Source organism: Lipophrys pholis, assembly GCF_963383615.2.
Source record: "Lipophrys pholis genome assembly, chromosome: 12".
Classification (NCBI taxonomy): Eukaryota; Metazoa; Chordata; class Actinopteri; order Blenniiformes; family Blenniidae; genus Lipophrys; species Lipophrys pholis.
Genome location: NC_137641.1, coordinates 16,437,009 through 16,459,083, shown reverse-complemented (window position 1 = coordinate 16,459,083; position 22,075 = coordinate 16,437,009). Strand labels below are relative to the sequence as shown.

Genomic DNA, 22,075 nt, shown 5'->3' with positions numbered 1-22,075 from the left:
TTTGGTTTAATATAAAAGTTTTCTTTTATTGACTTGTCTTCTATTTGAAACCTTCACCCTTCTCTTTTCAGGTTGCTATGGTATACTTTTCCAAGTTTGAAAGTATCTGTAAAGATACATGAACATAATTATAGAAATCTGTCAGATAAATGAAAAGTGGCATTGAGACAATCTACATTATGCATAAGCCTCTTTGGCTCAGAGAAAAATACATGAGCGAGATAAGCACACAATAAATGACTGTAGCAGAGATGCTTTACCTGGAGGTCTGCGAGCTGTGCTGGAGCTTAATGGCTTGTCCTTGAAGGATAAATTATATGGAATTGCATCAGGAAATCCCAAACTGTGTGAACTCTCTTCCTCCTGCGATCTGATTCTGACTCCCACTGATAGAAGAAATGCTGCCCGAAGGAAGGTGGCAGATGCTGGCGATAGTCTGCATGGGTAGGGGTGTTAGGATTAGCTGAGCGCTGAAGCGATCCCTCGTGATATTTTTTCATCAGTGGATACGGTCTGAGTGAAACACGCCACATTTTTCAGATCAAATCGATAATTGTTGGAAGCACTTTCTTGTCAAAAAATCCGTGTGCAACCGAGGCAGGTGGCTCTCCGCTGACAAGTGGCAAATGGTGCCCGACACTATTTCAGATAGTTTGGGGATGTTAAATGGTAGGATCTATAACCAGTTCCCCATTCACAGAGGTGGAAAGAGTACTAAAATATCATACTCAAGTAAAAGTACAATTACTTTGATCAAATTTCACTCAAAATCTAAAACTTTACTCAAATTAAAGTAAAAGGTAGCCCATATAAAATGTACTCAGAGTAAAGCTGACTCTCTCCAGCTATCAAGGCAAGCTGTCCATATAGGCTGAGGGGCTAACTGTGTTTCCTTCATACTTTGTTCCGACCTGAAAAGATCAGGTCAACAAACAGCAGAGTATTCCTTTAGTTTTAGAGACACACGTGAGGGCCCATTTATACAACATTTCAAGTGAAAACACAGTTTTTGTGTTTTCATTTCAGAAAGGTTTTGCGTTTACAACCTAAAAAATGAGAAAATGCCCCTGGAGCCCCCCTTGAGGACAGGAGGACAACCGCTGGGAAATGAGTCCTCCACTGTGATTGGCCCAGAGAGGACCGGAAGTGGCTCATGAGTCACAGGAAGTATCCATACGGTGGGACCGTGGCTTTAAGACTCTTTGTACACATTGAATCACTCTTTCCTGCACCTTAGGTGGAGGGGAGACCACCGGCCGGGGACCTGAACGAATTGCGTGCTGGTGAGAATGTTCTTGTTTAATAAATACTTGTGTAAACTATAACTATCTGGTAACTACCAGGTCTGTTGTCCTTAGCCCGCCACAGTTTTGGAACATGCAGGATGCTTGAAAAGTTGGATTGCTATTCCCGGTGACTCTAAACCATGAAGATTCCAAGTCCCAGGAGAACATGGACTGGGAGTCATGAAGCTCTGGGGGCCGTTATTTTTGTCCATCGACTCACACATGTGCAGAAGAAGAAGTTACTGCCGCTGCATTGTGAATGTGATGTAGCACCTTTTCAGAAAAGTTGTGTTTCCCCCCGTTTACACAAAAAGTTGTGTGTTCAGTGGCTCCGAGCACCGTGGTTTTATAAACAGACACCCAAAATGCAACAAAAGTTGTCAATTCCCAACTTGAAAACATCGTGTGAACTACTCTTATAAAATCTGTTGCCAAATTGATTTTGCACGCACCCACAACAGGAAGCTGATCTACATATGGACACACTGAGGAATGCAGCCAACAGACGCACAAATTAACACACATCCTCCAGTTAGAGGAGTTTATGTTGATGAAATAATGTAAAATGCGCAATGTGATTTATGACGCGTTAAAACATTTGCATTATTTATGAGTGCTTTACTCAAGTGCTTTTTTCAAGTGCTTTACAGCATTTGAAAAGGAGGTACAAATTGGCTCAACCTTTAGCAGGAATGAATAAATAACCCCCCCCAGAATTCTCCTTTGCAGACATTTTCGGCGTTTTGCGCCTCCTTACATCTTTCAATCTGTTTTGATTCTCTTCTAATGCTCTTCTTTTTTCCCACAGCTTTGACTTTGTGGCCAATCATCCTGAACATATTGTTTTCCTTATTTTTTCCAAACCGAATTCAGGTATATTTGCTGTTTGGCTTTGATATTTTTGATATCTTGATGCACCAACATCCATCCATCCATCCATCCACTGTCTGCACTACCTCTTGTACATCCCTCAATAGAGGACACACCACTTCATTTCACACTCCTGAAGCAAGTAAAGAAAAACCCTGAATACAGGTTCTGATAAGTTACTACTTTTGTTAAGCAGCTCATTGACATTCACATTCTTCTTCTCACTTTGACAAATAACATAATTTGCATGCGGTTGCACTGACCTTTACATTTCTACTATAAATAAAGCAGCCATATACTCACCATTGAAATAAAAGTTACAACCAAGAAGAGGCTGCTGTAGTTTAGTTGAAGTTATAAGGAATGTCTAACTTTTATCGAATGAGATAAAAGTAACTTGTTACTTTTATTCACAATGGCTAGAAAATGTCCGGTAAATTACAACGCTGCTTCACGGCTGTCAACAAAAGAACAACAGGACTCAGTCACTTAAACCTGCAATAGTTTGAAATATCTAAGTTTGTGTAGGTTTGATGTTCAGGCATTGTATCCCTAAAAACAAAACACAGATTTCATAATAATTGTGCACTTTTGAATACAGCTCAGACAATATTCTTCGGAAGGTCTGGTGACATTTAGCTTCCTCTTTGCTCAGTGAACTCCATCGGAAATAAAGTAACCAGGAGTACAGAGAAAATTGAAAGACACAGTAACGTTCACGGTGAAAGCTTTGCTAAGAGACACACATGAGAATGAGATGTAATGGCTGCATTTGAACTGGAACAGAAAACAAAAACGAGCACCGAGAAACTCCAGACGGATGTGTTAGAGTACCGAACCCTTGACACCATGTGGATTGGTCCTGGTTTGAATGAATCTTAATAGCAAAATATGAGCAACAAGGGTGCTTGTGATCTGCTGGAAATGATCAGTTTGGTGAATATATCGCTGGGTACTGAAGGATTAAACGCATTCAGGAAAAGCAGTGAAAGTCCAAGTGAGAACTTTACCAAGGTGAAGATGGAAAGGAAACTGTGTGCATTTGTCACACAAATTGCTGTACGGTATAACATCAAGTGACTCATTTTTTCATGTACTTTTGCAAGAAGAAGTTCAATTTGGACAACCTGTTCTGTTCCTGCTCTTTCTGAGGCAAAAACATATTTTCCTGCTGCTCTGCTTTGTCAGTCGATTCTACTTTCCATGTTCTGTCTTTCTCACGAAATGTACTTTCTCATCTGTACTTCAACTATATGAGGGTCTGGAGAACTGGTTTCTAACCTGGTGTGGAGGATTTAGTTGAATTGGGCGCCAGAGATCACAAGGGGGGGGGGGGGGGGGGGGGGCTCGAGATTGTTTCTACTCTGATGGGGACAAAATAGGATTTGCACATGTCAAAGAAAACCATAATAAGATGCTCTCGAGAACAGTAGTGTGAAAGTCATTTTTGGATATGCAACTCCATTTAGTGCAGGAGTGTCAAACACATTTTAGTTTTGGGGCTCGCAAACAACTCAATTTCATCTTGAGTGAGCCGGGCAGGTAAAATAGTGACATAATAACCTTTACATTTGAGCTTTTTGGAGAGCACACGCGAGGAAAATGTCTATATTTTCACAGAACCAAACAATTACTGCCGAAGGTTACAACAATCTCAACATAAAGGCAATATTAATAAAACCTTGCGATGTAAAATACAGTGAAACGTCAAAAAACCCTGCTCTTATAGCTGTTGCATTATGTATGTTTTTACACCTTGACAACATGGTGTTACAGATACCGGGATGCAGCACCGACAACAGTTGTAAATAACTGGAAGATAAAAGAAACAAAAGATGGCACTGGAGATCCGTGTAAATGCTTTGCTTTCTTCCTCAGTTATATTTTCATGAACATACTGTTACTGTCAAATTGTCCAATATTCACATTCTGTCCGTGTTAAACCACTTCAAGCAATCATATCTCTAGACGCCTTTTTGACAAATACAAAACACATTCACATAAATGCAACATCAATCTCAAACAACACACATCTTATCAGAATATCTTCTTGATGCCCCTCGTTCACATTCCAGTTTAACATTCTGGTTTTTAATGCACTTCAAGTATTTACATTCATTTAATTGTCTTCTGGACTAAGTTTAAGTTTGCAACACGCAAACTTAAATAATAGCTTAATTAACATTTTTACATATGAACATTTTGACTTCCTAAGTCGCTACTCCACTGCTCTGTTGGGATTTATGTGTGGGCATTTGCATTACATTACTGTAAGTAATAGATTACTGAACGTAATAAATCGCTTGAAGTAATTTATGAAAAATTGAAGTTATTAATGGAAGAAAACTGTCATTTCCTCATCAACAATTTCTAAAGTAATTGAATAATTAAAGTTAATAAATTATCAAAGAATATTAATAAAAAAAATATGTATTTTGCAATTTAAGTTAGTCGATATTTCTGTGCAAAATATAACAACGCTTAAATAAAAGAGAAGGCGTGAGATCCGAGCACAGACTGTTACAAACCAGTGACTGTCAACTGAATACACAATAACCATCAGGGGTCAGAAAACCAGTCATACTGACAGACCCTCCCCCAATAAAGCAAAACTGCACATTTCAGAGTGCCCTTTTATTGTGACCACCCTAAGGCACACCTGTGCAATAACCATGCTGTCTAATCAGCATCTTGATATGCCACGCCTGTGAGGTGGGACGGATTACCTCGGCAGAGAAGTGCTCACTAACACAGATTCAGACAAATCTGTCAACAATATTTGAGAGAAATAGGCCTTTTGCACACATAGAAAAAGTCTTAGCTCTTTGAGCACTCAAAAGTGTTGTGTTTATATTTCTGTTCAGTATATCTATTGATGCCTTCCGAAATAAAACCCGGCCAAATCTACTTTCTCTCATAATTTTCTTCAGCACTTTTTCCTCTTCACACAGCGCATGAAACCTTCTCTTGCTCCCATCTTTAGAAGGTACTGTGCCTTTTCACAAACTCACTCCCACAGTGTTTGCTTCAGTAAGGCAACTAACTTTAAAATACTGCGTCCCTGGTGTCTCAGTCCATTTCTCGGGGTCGTGGTGTTGTGTTATACAATCTGTCTTCCTCAAACACTGCAATCCCAAGTGAAAATGTCAGAAAACAAAGAAGAAGTTTTCACACAAAAACTTTTAGTAGGTAAATGCAGGATTTACTGGCTGCATTAGTGTTGTCGTCAGGACCACCGAGTCCAAACCCAGAGCATGCCCAGGCCAAGACAAGACCAAAACCAGAGCGTCCCAAGATCAATACAAGATCGAGACTTTAAGGGGGCGAGACGGAGTTCGCTGGCAAAGCGAGCCTCACAAAAATGTCGTTTCACAGTGAAAAAAGACGGTTTATGAAAAATTTCATTTTCATTTACTAACTTACTGAATTTTATATCTAGAAAAATTTAAAAAAGGTGTCACAGAACAACAGTAGTGCATAAACATTGTTTCCAAAAATGGCTTTTTGTAAAGAGAAAATTCGTATTGAACTAAATTCAAGTCAACTTAAGACTTGGTCCTTGAAAGATGTGCTAATTTTTTTATCTGGCACTTTGGGGAAATTACGTAGTCCCCGCCCCCCCCCAAAAAACAGTCTTAAAACAATGTCGTCTCTGGATAGCTGTCTTTTCTCGGTCAGCCAGTTTAGGATGTGGATCCCTCCTCTGTCTGTACTGATCCTGCACATTTATTTAGTAAAGCTTACAGTTCAGGCTGGTTTAGGCCGCCTTGGACCATTTTCAAGATAAGCTGCTATCGGTTTAGACTACTGGGAGACCTTGATGGCACAAAGCTTCTTTCCTTTCTCATTCATCATTTTTCTCTACTGCATGTCATTAACATTTGTCTTTCTCATGTAGTCTGCTCTCTCTCTCTCTCTCTTTCTAAATGTTTGATGGTGGAAGCGTAAGTCTGTGGTCTGAGGTTTGAATCCCTGCCCACAATATGTCTTTCTGGTCTATCTTTTTCTCCAGCACTATCCCCTAACCCAGGGGTGTGCAAGCTGGGGCTCTGGAGACTCATGTGGCTCTTTGGCCCTGAAGCTTTCGCAAAATTATACCTAAACAAACACTTCATTTTATTTTCATTCTATTTACACACAAGAGTCATTTACAAAATTACTTTAATCTCTTGGATAAAATGCTAAAATGATTAATTTCTAAAAGGGATGAGAAAAAATCTTAACTGGGGGGGGGGGCATTAAGCTGCTTATAAGAGAGACAAAAAATAAGTATTAATCCAGTTTAGGATGTCGCTCCTACCTTCCTCCGTGTCTCTAATAACCAGCTGCATCCAGACTGCAGAGAAGTCCGAGCAGCACGCGCTCTGTGCGCATGCGCAAAGGAGTATAGAGGAAGTTGACGTAGTTTGTAATCAATGAAAACAACGAGTCCGAGCGACAACTACTGTTTACCGCATGCTGTTACCGAACCCCGGAGTTCAGGTAAGAGGGGCACAGGAGGAGAAGGAGCGACTGTCAAGCCATTATAGCCACGTACGGCTGTTTCCAGCTTGTACAGTTTTAACTTCCAGGAGGCTAATGCTGCTAAAGCTGCAGCTAATTAGCTAACGTCAGTTATGACGTACGGGACAGATTAACTCTTCATTTTATCCTCAACGTCGTCTTTGCTTATACATACTTACTCCTCTTTCTGTGCATGGCCGTGTGGATCAGTGCAGGTTTGATCTAAGCTGCGTGTGTTTCACTTTATTAGGTACAGTTGTGCAGCCTAATTCGATCCAATGCAACATCATTTCAGTTCCTACAAAGTTTGTGAAACCCAGATCAGGCGTGTTGAAGTGTTATAAAGGTTTCCTAAAGTTGCAGCTTTTATATTGAGAAGCGGAGCTGTCAAGAATAGCTGTGGATGGCAGGTTAAAGTGCCTCGTGTGATGTGGTGAAAATCACTCACTGTTTCATTAAGGCCGTTTTTCGCCTCGATCTTAAATATCCCATAATGAATCGCAGTAAGCTGTGCCAATTCCATGATTCCTAACTCTAGGGCTTCTACACAATCATGCATTGTATTCAAAGGAAACGAGACGAAATTGCACATTTGAGAGCAGTGAGGAAAAATCTAAGGGTGTGTTTACGCCATATGTTCCATTACAGGAGGGAGTCAGTTATTTTGGACGTATACGTGGTCTCATAAACATTCCTTTTGGTTTGTGCTGAATCCACGGTGTCCCCCTGTTGCAGGAAAAGCTGTCTCTTCCACAACCCGAAGCTCCCTCCGGCACAGGCGTCTCTGACAAGTCGATGTGACAGCTGTCAGCAAAATAACAAGATGTTTGTGAATGCTCTTCCATACTGTGTTAAAGCAGGAACAACTGTTTTTATTCATGGATTTGCTTCCCCTTTGGGGGGTTCAAGTGTAAGGCTACACAGAGTCAAAAGTCTCCACAACACAAGTACAAACTCAGGACTTGTGCAGGAGGAGATCACACGTGTTCTCCTACTCCTTTGAGTCCCCCCGTGGCAGATCAGTGCTGGTGTGTGTTTGTTTATTGTTTTCTGTGTGTGTACATGCAGTGAGTCGGTGATAGTCTTTTGAAATTTAGGAGCACATTTTTCTGCTAAGATATTCATTTCTGTGTGAAATGAATACGAGAAGCCATGTCTTTTGAAGAGCTACAAGAGATTATATCAGTTTCTCTCGGCAGAAATAAAATTTTAAATGATTTCTCCGCCAGAAGGTTGAGACATGAATGTGTTGGGAATCAAGTGATTCACTCCGTCTCTGCTCCGAGCAGACTTTGTACAAACACAGAGGGATCAAAAAGGTTGCCCAGACCTCCCAGCGGACGTCTTATTTCACCAATTAACACTTTAGACAAAGTCTCTCAGTGACCTTGTTCTCGATGAGCGTTAACAGAGAACTGTTCTCTGTTTACACTCTCGAGCAGAGCTGAAATGAAAAGACCAGATGAGTCATGAGATGTTTTGCTCACTAACCTCTCAGTCTTTCTTTCTTGCTGCTATTTCAAAGGTGCACTGTGGCTTTATTGGAAAACTCATGCATGCTCATTCCAGAGTGTGGACTCTTAGAGCATTTTATTAGTGGATATGAATTTAACAGCTTTGGTGGCGTTAAAGTTCTTAATCCTACATGGATTTTTGGTATTTCACTGGTTGCATGAGGCCATTGTGGAGTGTTATAGGTTGATGAGGACTTACAACAGTATTGTAATGTTTCATATCTGTCATTTATTTCAGAATATTTCTCGAAACAACTAAAGAAAAAAAAAACTCTTTGACCCCCTGTACAGAACCACGCTGCATATGTTATACACTCATTTTTCAAGGGGCTTTTACTGAAGTGGCCGCCTGGTACTTCCATGGCTAAAATGGAAGAAAAGCACTTGTTATGCTTCATTTCAGAAGCATGGAATTTGGTGGTGCTGCAGTGGAGAATATTCTGCACCGATTTGAATAACATCAATGTCAATGAGTCCTGGGGCTTGTTTCAGGAAGCAGGCTATGGGACAAATTTGGATTTGTACCTCTCAGGATAAAGGGAAAGGAAGGAACTCAAGTGCCGGGCTTGAGAGTCTTTACCGATAATAACTGATGCAGTCACCAGGTGAATGCATGTTGAAGAAGTGCGAATGCTGTCATCTGGTCTCACACCAAATGACCTCAAGGTCAAGGTGAACTTTATTAATGCAGGGGGCCATTTTGTGGTATAGCCAGCAGTAAAACACGGGCATAAATGACAGCGTTTATACAGCAGGCACATATATCAACCCATTTACTTGTGTTACCAGGCCAAGGTCGGTCGGAACAAAAGAGTTTTTATGTCTGTTGTATTTGCACATTGGTGCTCTGAAAACAAGAGGATGGCTGCAGTCACATGTTATTGACTGAGCCTGTGTCAGGCACCTTGTCTTGCATGAATCACTCATGATGTTCAGCGTATTCGATGCAATTTTGTTGTAAAAAAATCATGTCAAACTTGGGAGTTTTTAGTGCACCTCCATGTTACTTTCCAGCTGCTGAACAGTATTGAACATGTGCGCAGGCAGGGCGGCGATCGGACGGAGAAAAGACACCTCATGTTGTTGCAAGAGGATGACTCATGGAGTATTAAATTCACTGGCCATTATTTTTAGTAAGGGCTGTCAGACGTTCAGCCCTTGTGGTATTTAGCTTTCCATCCATCGGCTTCCTTGTCTTTGGTCGGATTGAAGAGCTGAGGTCTGCAACCTGGTGCTCCTGAGTTCCTCTGTAGCAGCTCACTGAAGCTTTCAGAGGATGGTACACGAAAGGGGAAATAGCTAAAATCATGGAAAAGGGAAACACATGCCAAATTGAAAACAGAACACGTAACAAGAAAAGTAAAAATCCCAAAATGTCCTAAACACCCTTCATTGTTGTGTGAGTGCTTGGGTAATTGTATCGATGGGTGAATGTGATTGACAGTGTAAAGCACTTTGACGGCAGCTCAAGTGATATATAAGTAAAATCCATTGACAGTTTTACCAACAGAAATGAAATGCTTACTTTTTTTTTTCTTGTAAATATGAATCAATAGAGTTTGTGTTAAATATGTACACAGAAAAATACAGGGGTATGAATGAGTGGTGGATGAGTAAATAAGTTTTGCTTCTTCCTTCTTCTTTTCGGATATGATGGGCCATTCATTGTTTTTTTGTTATCTGTTGCTTATTCTTTGTTGTTGCTTGTTTTACTTGTTTTTTTATTTTATTTTATTTTTTTGGTTGTTCCCACATGTCCGAAATAAACTCTTAGATGAAATCAAATCATTTTGAATGGTTCGCCGTGCTTTGCTGCTCCTGACGAGTTTTATTTCTCAAACCATATCGTGACCCTTTATGTTTCATTACTGTCAAAAGTGTTTACATTTCCATGATCTCTCAGAACTTTTCTTTCCCCAACAGCTTCTATGCCAAAATGAAGACAACAAGAAGCAATTTGTCAGCTACTGGGATGTCCAATAACAAGGTGAAATACTCTCGTCTGGCTGCTGATGAGGACGGCTACATAGACTTACAGGTGAGTGAAGTCTCGTCATCACAGGATATTAACATCACTGGAACCTGAGCGTATGAGTTAGAATGTACTGTCTGAGTGTAGGAGGCTGCACTTCAGCTAAAGCAAGGGTCATTTTTTGGGGGGGATGCAACAATGTTAATTTTATTATAATAAACTCACTGTTCTAACATTTGACAGTTCAAGAGGAGTCCACCCAAGGTCCCGTACAAGGCAATCGCTCTGGCTATATTCCTGTTCCTCGTGGGGTCTCTGCTCATCATCTTCGGGGCCCTTCTTCTATCTGGAACCATTAAAGTTGAGGTGAGTTCAGTCAGTAAAATTGACTTGAATGAAGCTTTTAATTGGGTTCAGACTGGAACACTATCTCATCTTCTGTTACTGCTAAAACATGGTGAGTCCCCCCCCCCCTTCCTTCCCTGTGATGTTTTGCTTCATTGGCGCTGACAGTAAACACTGTCAGGCTCGTTCACAGAATGAAACTCTGAAACTGTATTTGTGACACAGATTCCTCCTCCTCAGCCTCCTTTCTGCTCTGAGCATAATTCCCCACTTAAAAGATAGATTTCGCTTTCTATTGCCTCTGTGTATGAAGCAGTGAGGCTTTGTGTTTTGTTTCGATGGATTCACAATGTGCCTGCAAACGGCTCTGAAGCGGAGCATCTGTAATACTTCAGGACAGTGGAAGAGTGAGTCTGTAGCAGTTTGGTAAATATTCTGTCTTTACAATGTCACGGGCATGACATTGTAAACGGTGATTCATTTCCATATGAGTAATATTAAGCTGTCAGTTCTTCTGTTCACTTTAGGCATTTAGAATTGGATGGCACCTGTGCATCTTATTAGATAAGGAACCTTTTGGATTTCTCTTCATAAAAACTAGAATGTGTGAACTTGGTGACTGCAATATATGAAAATGTGTGTTGTTTCTAATTAAAAAAGAAGGGGAAAAAAAGCTTTCATGATCTCTTCCAAATGACAAGAATTTGAATTTATGAAAAACATAAATTAAGTGGAATGATTACCCTCATGCAGCTTTGTAGTAACCAAAAGGACTTTACAGGAAAGCCAGTTGCTTGTTGTTGCCCAATTTTAAAGAAGTTAAATCTACCTGCTCGCAGCTCTGATTTATTTACGATCATATCTCTGTTTTTAACTTTAAATCAAAAACCGATACTGATGTTGTGGTGGGCAGCACAAGTAAAGACACATAACAAATATGTCATCTCATTGGTACCAGTTGATAATGATAACCAATAGATTTGACTTCTGTTATTACCTTTATCTTAATAGAGATTTAAATTTTATTTATTCTCCTTTTGATGCCGTACTTAATCACCTTGTTTTAAGGTTTTTCTTTTATTTCCTTGTCTAGCACTGTGACTTGCCTTGTCTTTGAAGAAAAACACATAAGTCAATTTGCCTTGCCTGAACCGAAGGGTGCATACCATTTAGGTTTACTGTGGCATCAATCTCATTTTTGCTGGTCAACCACCAGGGGGCGAGCGAGAATTGGTCACTCGATTGAGTTGTCGGACCGGTGCTTTAAGCACTCGATGTTCCATCTCGCGAATGCGCAGGTCGAGTAATTATATCAACGAAGTCACCCGTGACCCCTGGGTGACCCTGAGACTCTATAGCTCCCGGCGGTAATCCGGGATTCATAGAACCGCAGTTACATACAGTACGTACCTTTCATTTCCTGTGCGTGGGCAGATTCAAATGATTCCACAATAGACTGATGATGAGAAACAATCGGCCTGTTACAGTTCTTGAATGTTTTTGTGGTGTTATTAGTTTGAAGATGTGCGGTGAAATCCCATATTCTTCCCCGTCCCAAAGCACTCAACCAAGGTACTCCAGCAGACGCTTTAGTCGCCTCCTCCATGTCCAGACTACAAATAAATCATGCAAGGAGCTCATTTGCAGTCCATAACATATCCAGGATGTTTTTACCCATAGGCATAAATAAATAGACGACAAATGGGCCGCTGAATCCTACATGAACCTGCCTGTGTTGGGCATGAAAACCAGAGTTCATATTTGATTAGAGAAACTATTTCTATTCATTTTAAACAGCACAAAACACAGTCATCTGTATCTGACTTAAAAATCATCCTGGGGGCGGCTCTCTGTCATTAGTCAGCCCTACATCCAGAGTACAGCTCATGTATATTTTATAAGGATACACCAATACCCCGAACTAACGTTTAGCTACTTGCCGATACAGAGTACTGATACGAGTACTTAAATTACAGTCTGTCTTACTTTTGTCATTCTCATCAATATTAATAATCTCCAAACCGCGGACATCCTTTGTCCTCTCTTGGCTACCTACTGATGATGTCACGTAATACTCGCCGGGTTGTATTGTGGAGCTTTCATGTGTACAAGTACTCCATATCGATATATCCCTAATATTTTACGACCAGGAAATACACCCAGTTATGTCATTAAGAGCTTTTTTACTAAAGCTTAATTTGTAAAAATCAAAGATTTGCACTTTGATAAGGTGGAATAATGTAACAGAAAGCATTAGACAAAGTTATACATTTTCAAGTGCAAGTAAATTGATAAATATTGTGATTTTGAACAAAGTAACTGATCTACATTTGGCTCACACCACTATTGGTTTTATAGACTATTTTCTTATAGTTGTAGGTTCTGTTGGCTGTCATCCAAACCTGTTTCTCTACAAAATAAATGTGATCTACTATTCCGTAATCTTTGTTGAGGTGTTTTTTTTTTTCTTTCTTTTTTGCCATTTGGAGATGTGCATCCTGAAAAACACAGTTTTATATGTTCCTCTGTCAGCAGACCATCACAATGAGAGCAGGTATGCCAATATGTTAATTCCACTGCGGAAGAGAAGAGACGCTCTCTTCAATTAGGTGGAAAATTATGTGCATGTATCTCCATCAACAAACAGCCACAAGAGTTGGAAGGTATCGACATATTTCACATCAGAAATTAAGTCCGGTACTATGTGTTCCTCTATTTCCTCCTACTACATCCAAGAGAGAATCTCTGTTTCTCTTCTTAATTGGAATATAACAAAGAACAGCTTCAGACAAGAAGCAAACTTTGTCTCTAGTAGTTATTAAATCATTGCTCAGCAGAAGCAGGACTACATAGATAATAGGATAAAATGTTCCTTATTGTCCAGTCAAATCACACTGTCTTTATATAGCATTTTCCCTTAAATGTAATTGTTTTAAAGCAGTGGTTTTCAAAGTGTGAGCAGGCCTCCTCCCCCAGGAGGATATGGGGGTTAAGAGGATATCTTTTTCCAGCATATCTTTTATTCCACTTTTGATAAATCCTGATTAGATAAAAAATATTCAAGTGGGTGTTAAAACTGAATTTTTATTAAAACAAATGTAATATAGACAAACTGGCATAGCATAAGGCCCTGACAACACAACATAGTTTCAAGGGAAAATGCAAAGTTTTTAGCGTTTTGGTAATAGAAAAGTTACACATATACATTGCAGCGTTTTGAAAATGATGTCTGTTTACACAGAGTTAATATCCCCGGTCCTGGAGAACCGGGACATAGCATGTCTCGCCACTCCTTGCACCTTAAAGAAGACCGTTAACACAGGTCTTAAACGACACCAAGCCAGCAGTTTGTTTCTCTTCAGAGATGAGCAGCAGTGCCCAAAATCACAGTCACTCTTGGACCTTGACGCTACCGCTCCAGAGAAAAGAAAAGGAAACAAGAGTTCTCTAAACTAAAGTCCTTTTTTCAAAAACTAAAGTTGGAAGGGCTTCTCACTTCCTCATAAACTGCTTATATGCTCTATGTCAGGGGTCAGCAACCCGTGGTGCTTTGGTCACTCTGCTGTGGCCCCTTGAGCCTCGGTCCCACTGCAGTACATCCCTGAGCGCGGCGGGGCGGTACGGTATGGTAAGTTAAGGCAAAGCGTACCCAAACCAACTGTGTTGTGCGGTCCCACTACAGAGAGTGCAGTAAAATGTAGGCGGGGTTGTGAACGACACGTGACGACGCAGGCATGTAACGTCATGACACAAATATAGTGGTGCGGAAGTTGCGGCAGCTCCGCAGTCGTCCGAAGCTGTCAGCTTCCTTTATCTGTGACACAGTGGCAAACTTTCTCAAGCCAAACTACAGCGTCCATCTCCCGCTGGATCTCCTCTACTGTTACTGAGAGGAGCGTCTGAACCTCGTTAAAATAAGACTGCGGTGCTGTGGAGCGCCACTTTTCAATAAACCCTGTCAACTAAACAACCAGTGTGTGCAAAATGACGTACGTGAACAATAACGGGAGGTTTTACTGCAGATGAGATATTTCAATATTGTAGACTTTTTGACAGGGACGCTCATCACTACCAGTCAGCAGCGGTGTGGAGGAACGATGCTTCATGCTCACAGCCACAGAGAGCTGCAATTATTCCCTCTAAATAATCCGGAATTGCACAACCGAATGACATTGAAAGCCACGCCACATCCGATCTCATGCATATATGCGCCGAAGTGGGTTCTGTTCAGTGGGAAACGGGTCCAAATGTTGAAGGTTGCCGACCCCTGCTCTGTATACAGTGGTCAACAGAAAAGAAAGCTACTACTCTTAATGTCTGTTTAACACAGGAATCACAAATCTCCTCACACTAACTCACTTGTACACAAACATGATATCACACAGTGAACACTGGCGTTGATGAAGGTGGAAAGGTGACGGGAGCCCTGAGCTTCTGACCGCCACGAGTCCGTGCCCACATACACACACACACACTCGCACAGGGAAACAATACGCTACAAACATCAACAGTGGCAAGTACACAGACATTCGTATGGACAGACAACAAAGTTGGCTTGCTGTTACGGTGACTGTCAAACTAAAACTACCAAGTCCCAAGAGAATGTGGACTGGAAGTCATGAAACATTGTTCAATTACAGTATTGCACTTGCATGAGTAGATTGACAATAACAACAGTTATAGTCGCTATGACATTTTAAGTCATCTGACTGACAGGGGAGGGTTTTCTTGAATTTAAAAATCTTTTTTTTTATTGCCCATATACTCTTAAAGCAAAAAAACAAAAAAAACAAAAACCTTTAATGAGAACATACACTGTCAAGTATTCAATTGAGCCAAAAATACGTAGCAGACAAGAGAAAAAGCATGAGATTTGGGGGGGGGGGGGCTGGATATGTGGAAAAACCCTGTTTTTAAGAGATGATGATGTTAAATTCTGCATGGACAGAAGCAGCAAGACGGATTTATCCTCGATGAAATAAAATCTACAACCTTTTAATTAGATGATCGGCAATTAGGGTAGACAGGTCTGTTAATCTGTTTAAACAGTCATTTGTTGGTTTATTAGGTTCTCAAGAGCGATAGAAATATTTCTGTCTGTTATTATGAAGGATTGTGGGTGATACCCAGCTCCGATTCTGACACATATTCAGAGAGCCAGCACCCCCACCCCTTGAAAGAATTGTACTTAAGCAGCAATTAAAACACCCACTACTGTTAATCTCGTCCTCAAATGGCTGGAATTGAACAGCTGTCCTGACATTTTATCGTCCAGCTGCCAGTTTTCTGCTGCGCTGTTATTTTTTCCCGGCCGTGACGCTCTTGTACCTGAATTCAACTATTGATTCAGATATTTTATAGCCTGGAGCGTCGACTCCGATGGATTCCCGGCGTTTGGTTTCGCCTTCCCAAAATTCTCCACACCAAGTGGGAGCTCACCGAACTGGCACATCCTATATTTGTCATCGTCAGTAGGAGGTTTATATGAATAGTTGTGTTTTTTTTCTTTTTTTTTTTTCTTTTTTTTTTCTTCCCCCTCTCCTCCCAGTCTGCTGATTGTATTCTCAGAAAATCGGATCTGACATGAAGGCAGCATCGGAGCGTTTTGAGCCGTCTGCGGTACTCACCAATCAGTCCACGCGTGTTAAAGTAGCATGTCTGATCCTGCAAGGTTCAGGCAGGAGATTAAAGAGGAACGGAGAACAGACAGGTCCTTTTGCATGAAGTAGGAAGGCTGTTGTGTGGAAACAAAGCGCTTCAATTGTTTGGGGTTTTGTGTGCATTTGGTTTTTTCTTGTTAACTGCAAACATGTCATGCTTTGAAGTCTTTCATGACGAGCAATAAAAAAATAAAAAAATAAAGGGAGGTAAAAAGCTGTTTGTTCTTCAACTACGGCGCTGGTGATGATTGCCGGCACCCAAGGGTAGAAATTGTTTCTATTCAAGTCCAGACCTTCCTACTCTGTCTGGGATTTCTGCCTATGCTCGGGCCTCTTGATCTTTATGAACAAGGTTTGTCATAGGTGTGCTACATGCCTCCACTAGGGGGCACCAGCAGGAACAATCAACCAGACTGCAGAGTGTACTAAACCTGCGGACGTATAAACCAAAAAAATAGACATTACAACCACATCATTTATTTATCGCTAAGCATATGGTCATCACAACACTCAACAACATTATCGTATGTTTTACTAATGTCGTGCAGCCTTAGCTCCCACTAGTCGCCCGACAAACTCGTTACATCGTTGTCAGTTTTCCTGCCGTTTCCATGTAAATTGACATCATTTTCAAAACGTTGATGTGTAAACGCAGAACTTTTCTGAAATGAAAACACAAACGATGGGTTTTCCCTTGAAAGGTTTTGTAAATGAAGCCTCAGTTTGGATGCAGCAGAGAATGGAGGCACGACGGGGTTATCAGCGGTTGTGGAGTTGCTGGGAGAGCGAGGGCTCTCAACATCGTCACGTGATCAAAGCGTCCTTGAGCAAGACGCTGAAGTTGCTCCGGTTGTTCACAAGCACCTTGAATGGCAGCCGTCAGCGGGGGCGTGGAGTCTGATTGTGTGTGCGAATGGGTGAATGTGACCGACATGGGGCAAAGCAAAAAAAAAAAAATGCATTGTATTTTTAAAGTCCATTGACTTTAAATGAGATTTTTAGAGGCTGGTGGCGAGGCCGGGCATCCACAGTGTGTCGTTTGCAAACAAAAAAGCAGCTAATGAATTTCTTGGATGGAAGCTAAAGAAGCAGAGCAAATAAAAGGGGGCGTTTCAGCGGGGGGGCCGAAAAGTGTTTCTTTCATGCGCTCTGTGGGTGGGCTGGGGGGGGGGGGGGGGACTCATCCTCCTCCACTTTGAAAACCGCAGCAGTTGAAATTGTCACATATGAACACACTAGTACAGTTAAATGTGTACAGCATCGCATTACGTAGCCAGTGTGCACCCGTGGGGGGGTTCTAGGTTTAAAGACCCCCCCCCCTTAGGGAACCACAGTACTGAGATCTTTTCACAAACCCACCCCTCCACCCCTTTACTCTCCCCAATGAACATGAGCTTCACAAATAGACAGTTTCCAGAGTTAGAATTCAAAAGTTTCCAAATTGATTGAACAAAGTTCTTTTTTATTTTTCTTGTATGATTTAAAAAAGAAAAAAAAAGTGCAGGAGTTGTACCATCGACATAAATATTCATGCCCTTCACTGATATTTAGTTGCAGAAACTTGACATTTCTGTGTCTCGCACCTGTCTGCTGGTCTGACACTCTTTAAATTGCGACACATTGGAGCTCAGAAGTTTGGACAGAGCTGAAATCTGCCGCTGCAAGAAGAACTAATGCCTCGGATTTCACCTGGATTCAGTTGAGGACTCGTTGCCTGTCTGTTTAAAAACAGTCCTTCTCATCCTTTGCTCTGCTAAATGTGAGATTTGGCTCATTATCCAGCTGAAAGACTCGGGACCTTCACCTCACACTCACAGCTCCCTGAAACGTCTTGGTAATTGTCAAATTTCATCATTTCTTTTTTTTTTTATATTCGACTCCTTTCCCGTGTTTTACAGTACGTGGGCTGCTTCTTCTTTTTTCTTTTTTTTTTTTTTTTTCTTACCCCCTTATGGATCATATACAGAGGACGATTATCAAACAGCCTTGCATTTCCAAAGAGCTATACTTGGATTTTAATCTGTCCATTAAAGTATCGTGGTACATTTCTGACTCTTGTTTGCAGCCATTAGTTGTTCCCTTTTCCTGGCTCATTTAGCTCGACGAGATGTGGAGTGCAGTGTTCAGTACACGCTGGATGCAGCACTCCCGACATTTTAACAGCTCAGTCTGAGCATTTTTTTTTTTTAACCTGCCGCACATCCAAGACTCGGTGAACTATTCCATACCCATCCAATCAGGGATTTCCAGTTATCTGATGATTACCTTGCAGCCATTGAAATTGTTCAGCCTATAGATGATAGAATTTCTGGAGCTTTGCACAACTTGCAGTTTTCATACAACCAACAGACTGAATGTTGCTCCATTCAGCTCAGACAGCTTCTGATCGAATGAAGTGGTAGTCATCCATCGGGTGAGAGTAATTGCGTCCAGTGCACATTGTATGTCTGAATCGGTTGGTTTTGTTCAAATCAGCTTGGACCTTTTATGCAGTATTGGGTTCATTTGCATGTCCTTGGGAAGATATTCTGAAATGTAGACTTCAAACTTCTGAGCAGCTTTTATATAAAGAACTAAGGGTCATTTTCCTCATTCTTACTCAACACAAGGTCAGTTTATGGGCTGTTTTCTAGGTAATGATTTTCTATCAGCCTGTAAAACCCAGTTGAATAGCTCAAACTGTGGCCACTCAGCAGTGCATCTTTTAGCTGTACACAAGACTGCCATCTGGTGGCCGAGCCCGACACATGACGTTTGGAGGTGGATGGGAGGCTGCCGTTGCCTCCTGGTGGTTTCCCCGCTGCGTTTAGGATGATTTACATGAGAGCAGAGCTCAGACAGATGAAGTCGTCACGTCTGTTCGCCTCCTGGACTCCCTTTTCATTTAGAGGGTGTTTAGTTTGTGCTGGCAGGCAAGTGCTTAGATAAGAGTGTTAAAGCGTGAGGAGTACTACTGTCTTTAATGTATAGAACTGTGATGACACCTCCAGCAACTCATCAGCGGACGTCAGCGTCCCTCTTTACGATGTTTATCTACGTGTTTAGAAGGGCAAAACGACGAGCATTAAGAAAGCCTTCGGCGCAAAGTAACGCCAGCCTGCAAACTCGTCTCAGCTTCTGAACGCCTTTTCTCTCTTTCTCTTCAGCATCCGGACCGAACCATTCCCGTCATCATCATAGGGCTGCTGGTTTTCCTGCCCGGATTCTACCATTTAAGAATCGCCTACTACGCAGCCAAAGGATACCGGGGCTACTCCTACGACGACATCCCAGATTTTGGCGACTGAGTTCTAATGCGACTGCGGATTGTCTTCTGACGCCAGACGGTGCTTCCTGAGACCGTCGGCTGCTGTTTACTTTCTGAACGCATGTGGCAAAACACTAAGAAAAAAAAAAAAGCGAGAGAAGCTCGATCTCTGTTCTCCAGCAGAGGCCTCTGTTTGTCCAGCTGGATGTTGTAGCTGATTTTTATTTTGTTGTTGTGCTTTCTGCTGTATTACCCTCCAAAAGCTTGACTTTGCATAGTTTATAAATGCAATTTTATACCAATGAAACTCAGAGTATAGAACATCAGGCCAGATATTTGCCTGAAACCATACTGCAATATTTCTTTAATACTTCACATCATATATTTAACAGTACAATAATGAACATTTAGAAAGCTAACCAGCGAACCTCAGCCCATCCCGTCCTGCAATACCGCGAGGCACCTCAAGATGGTGTAACGAGTCACTTTGAACTTCTCGCTGTCCTCAGTTCAACAGGAGAAGAAGCAAGTAGTACCGACAGTGTTTGATACGACAGTAAACGAGAGGCCGAATGTCTTTACAACTACTTAGAATAAATCACACCAGCAAAACTATAAAAGTTAGTAGACCCACGAGCTTCTGCGCTCTCCATGTTGCAATATCAGTTTTCACTACAAGGTGGAGGAATGAGTCATTCCAGCATATTTAAAGCAGCAGTTGTAGACAAAACCATGAACATGACAATCAGTGGAGGGGAAATAAATAATCCTCTGAAGGCTGAATTGAAGACAGACTTGTAGCTACCCGGTCAGTGGCGTTATTTAACATATTGTACTTTATTTAAACTAAACATGAATGAGTCTTTAGAAATGCCTTTAGTTTACTACTAGAATCCATGACTGGAGATATTTGTGCTTTAGCACTGCAGCTTTACAATCTTTCTTAAAGGAAATCATCTATATTAAATAGAGAAAAGTTCTTCTGAATGACTGATTACTTTGTATATTTTTGAACGAGGTGTTACTGTTTCCGAGCATTGCTTTGGTTTCACATGTTGACGGTATTTTTACAAAACATTTAGAGGAGGAACTCAGGAGAGTTGCTGAGTTTGGATTTCCTGCTGTATTTACACTTGAATGAGAATGTGACGGCAGAAGATTGTGAATCAAACTGATCAGGGTTTGAGTCACAATGGCCAGGACATTTTATACATGAAACTTTAGACAACGTGTATACTACGAGTTATTTCTCTTTCATTATCCTATTAAAGCAATTTCATTTGTGGTTGTGCGTCTCTGCTCTGTTGCTATCGAGTGTATAAATCTATCACTTTGCTCTCTGTTGCATGTCCAGAGTTTAAAACTCGCAGTCTGGTTTAATATAGTTGATACAGTCCCTTCTGCTGATGGGATGAGATTAACATTTGCCTATATTGCCTAATGAGCTCTTATGTAGTGGGTGGATTAAATAGAGTAATAAACCAAAAGAAAAGCATAAACATATCCGATGTTAAGTGTAAAGCGTCTTATAGTTTGTTGACTAATAAGACATCTCTAATTTTGCATAAATTATAAATGGCAGTACAAACAACATCTATTTTTGTTTCTGGAAACAGGTCTGGTCAAAAAAGCATTTTAAAAAGCTATTGGGGTTTTTATTTTGCAATATTATAAAGAGTATTTAAATATCAGAAATAAACGGTCACGTTTGAACATATAAAATGTCTTAAATGGCTCCTTAAAAAGAGAACCCACACACGGTGGTGTATTGATTGGTCACATCCCCTGCTTGAGTTCAGGTTGATTAGTTGAAGCTTTTCATGTTCTTCCCTTTGTACAGTTGTATTTTCTCCATGTACTCGTGTTCCTGACTCCAGTCCTGAAACGTGTGAGGTTAATTTTGGTTTCTGTCTTGCCTCTAGGTGTGAATATGCTCCTTTCTCTCTAATGAACATGTGACCTTTCCGTCATAATCGTCTCAAGGTGGACAGCGTGGTATTGAATCGAGCGTGGATCGATAAACGGTGCATCGTAAACAACTTCAAGACAACGGAAGAGTTTGAGCGTTCTCATATTTTGCCTCAAATATTGAAACGTCTGTTTTAAATTTAATATGAATAAATAAATAAAAATTCCGTTATTTGAAGTTTCAGCTTTTAAGTCATGAAACTATGAAGCATACATCATGAGATCAGATGTCGAATCCAGTTTTACAGGAGGTTTTCAGTTAAAGACGTACAAGGTCCAATATATTCCTAAAAGAGTTATTTCAGTGGGGTTTTTTTTATAGATAGAAATACATTCAATTGATATATTCTTAATGAAATTAATTCTTAATGAAGTGCCATCTAGTCAGATCATCATGTCAACAGTTAATGGCTGAATCGATTTAAAAGAGAACGCATAAAACAAATAACTATAGACACAAAATTGCACAATTCTTTAATAGACTAAAATTGTATAAATGTTTATATATTAAGTAAAAACTTGATTCCACCGTGGAAAAATGTATGAGAAGTAGTTATCCTTTAATGAAAACTGTTAGGCAATGGGTTTTTTTCTCCCTTTTCTCCACTTTCTAAAATCGTTCTAAGGACCCAATTTGATATTCTGGTGGCCAGTTGTGGCCCACGGGTCTTATGTTTGACACCCATGCCACTGAAATATGTTTAAATACA

The 22,075-nt window shown here is 40.8% G+C and overlaps 1 protein-coding gene across 3 annotated transcripts; it reads left to right on the top strand.

Annotated features, from left to right (window-relative positions):
- The first annotated feature begins 1,173 nt into the window (after positions 1-1,173).
- LOC308118356 (transmembrane protein 230-like) lies at positions 1,174-20,682 on the top strand. 3 transcript variants are annotated; one of them, XM_080477740.1, is made up of 5 exons: positions 6,529-6,638; positions 7,395-7,484; positions 10,097-10,211; positions 10,389-10,511; positions 19,297-20,682. In XM_080477740.1, the coding sequence occupies exons 3-5, from the start codon at positions 10,110-10,112 to the stop codon at positions 19,435-19,437; spliced, it is 366 nt and encodes a 121-aa protein (XP_080333866.1). In that variant the 5' UTR covers positions 6,529-6,638; positions 7,395-7,484; positions 10,097-10,109; the 3' UTR covers positions 19,438-20,682. The 3 variants fall into 3 exon arrangements, with proteins under 3 accessions (XP_080333867.1, XP_080333865.1, XP_080333866.1); XM_080477741.1 differs by lacking the exons at positions 6,529-6,638; positions 7,395-7,484 and adding an exon at positions 1,174-1,283; XM_080477739.1 differs by lacking the exon at positions 7,395-7,484 and having other exon boundaries at positions 6,518-6,638.
- The last annotated feature ends 1,393 nt before the right edge of the window (positions 20,683-22,075 follow it).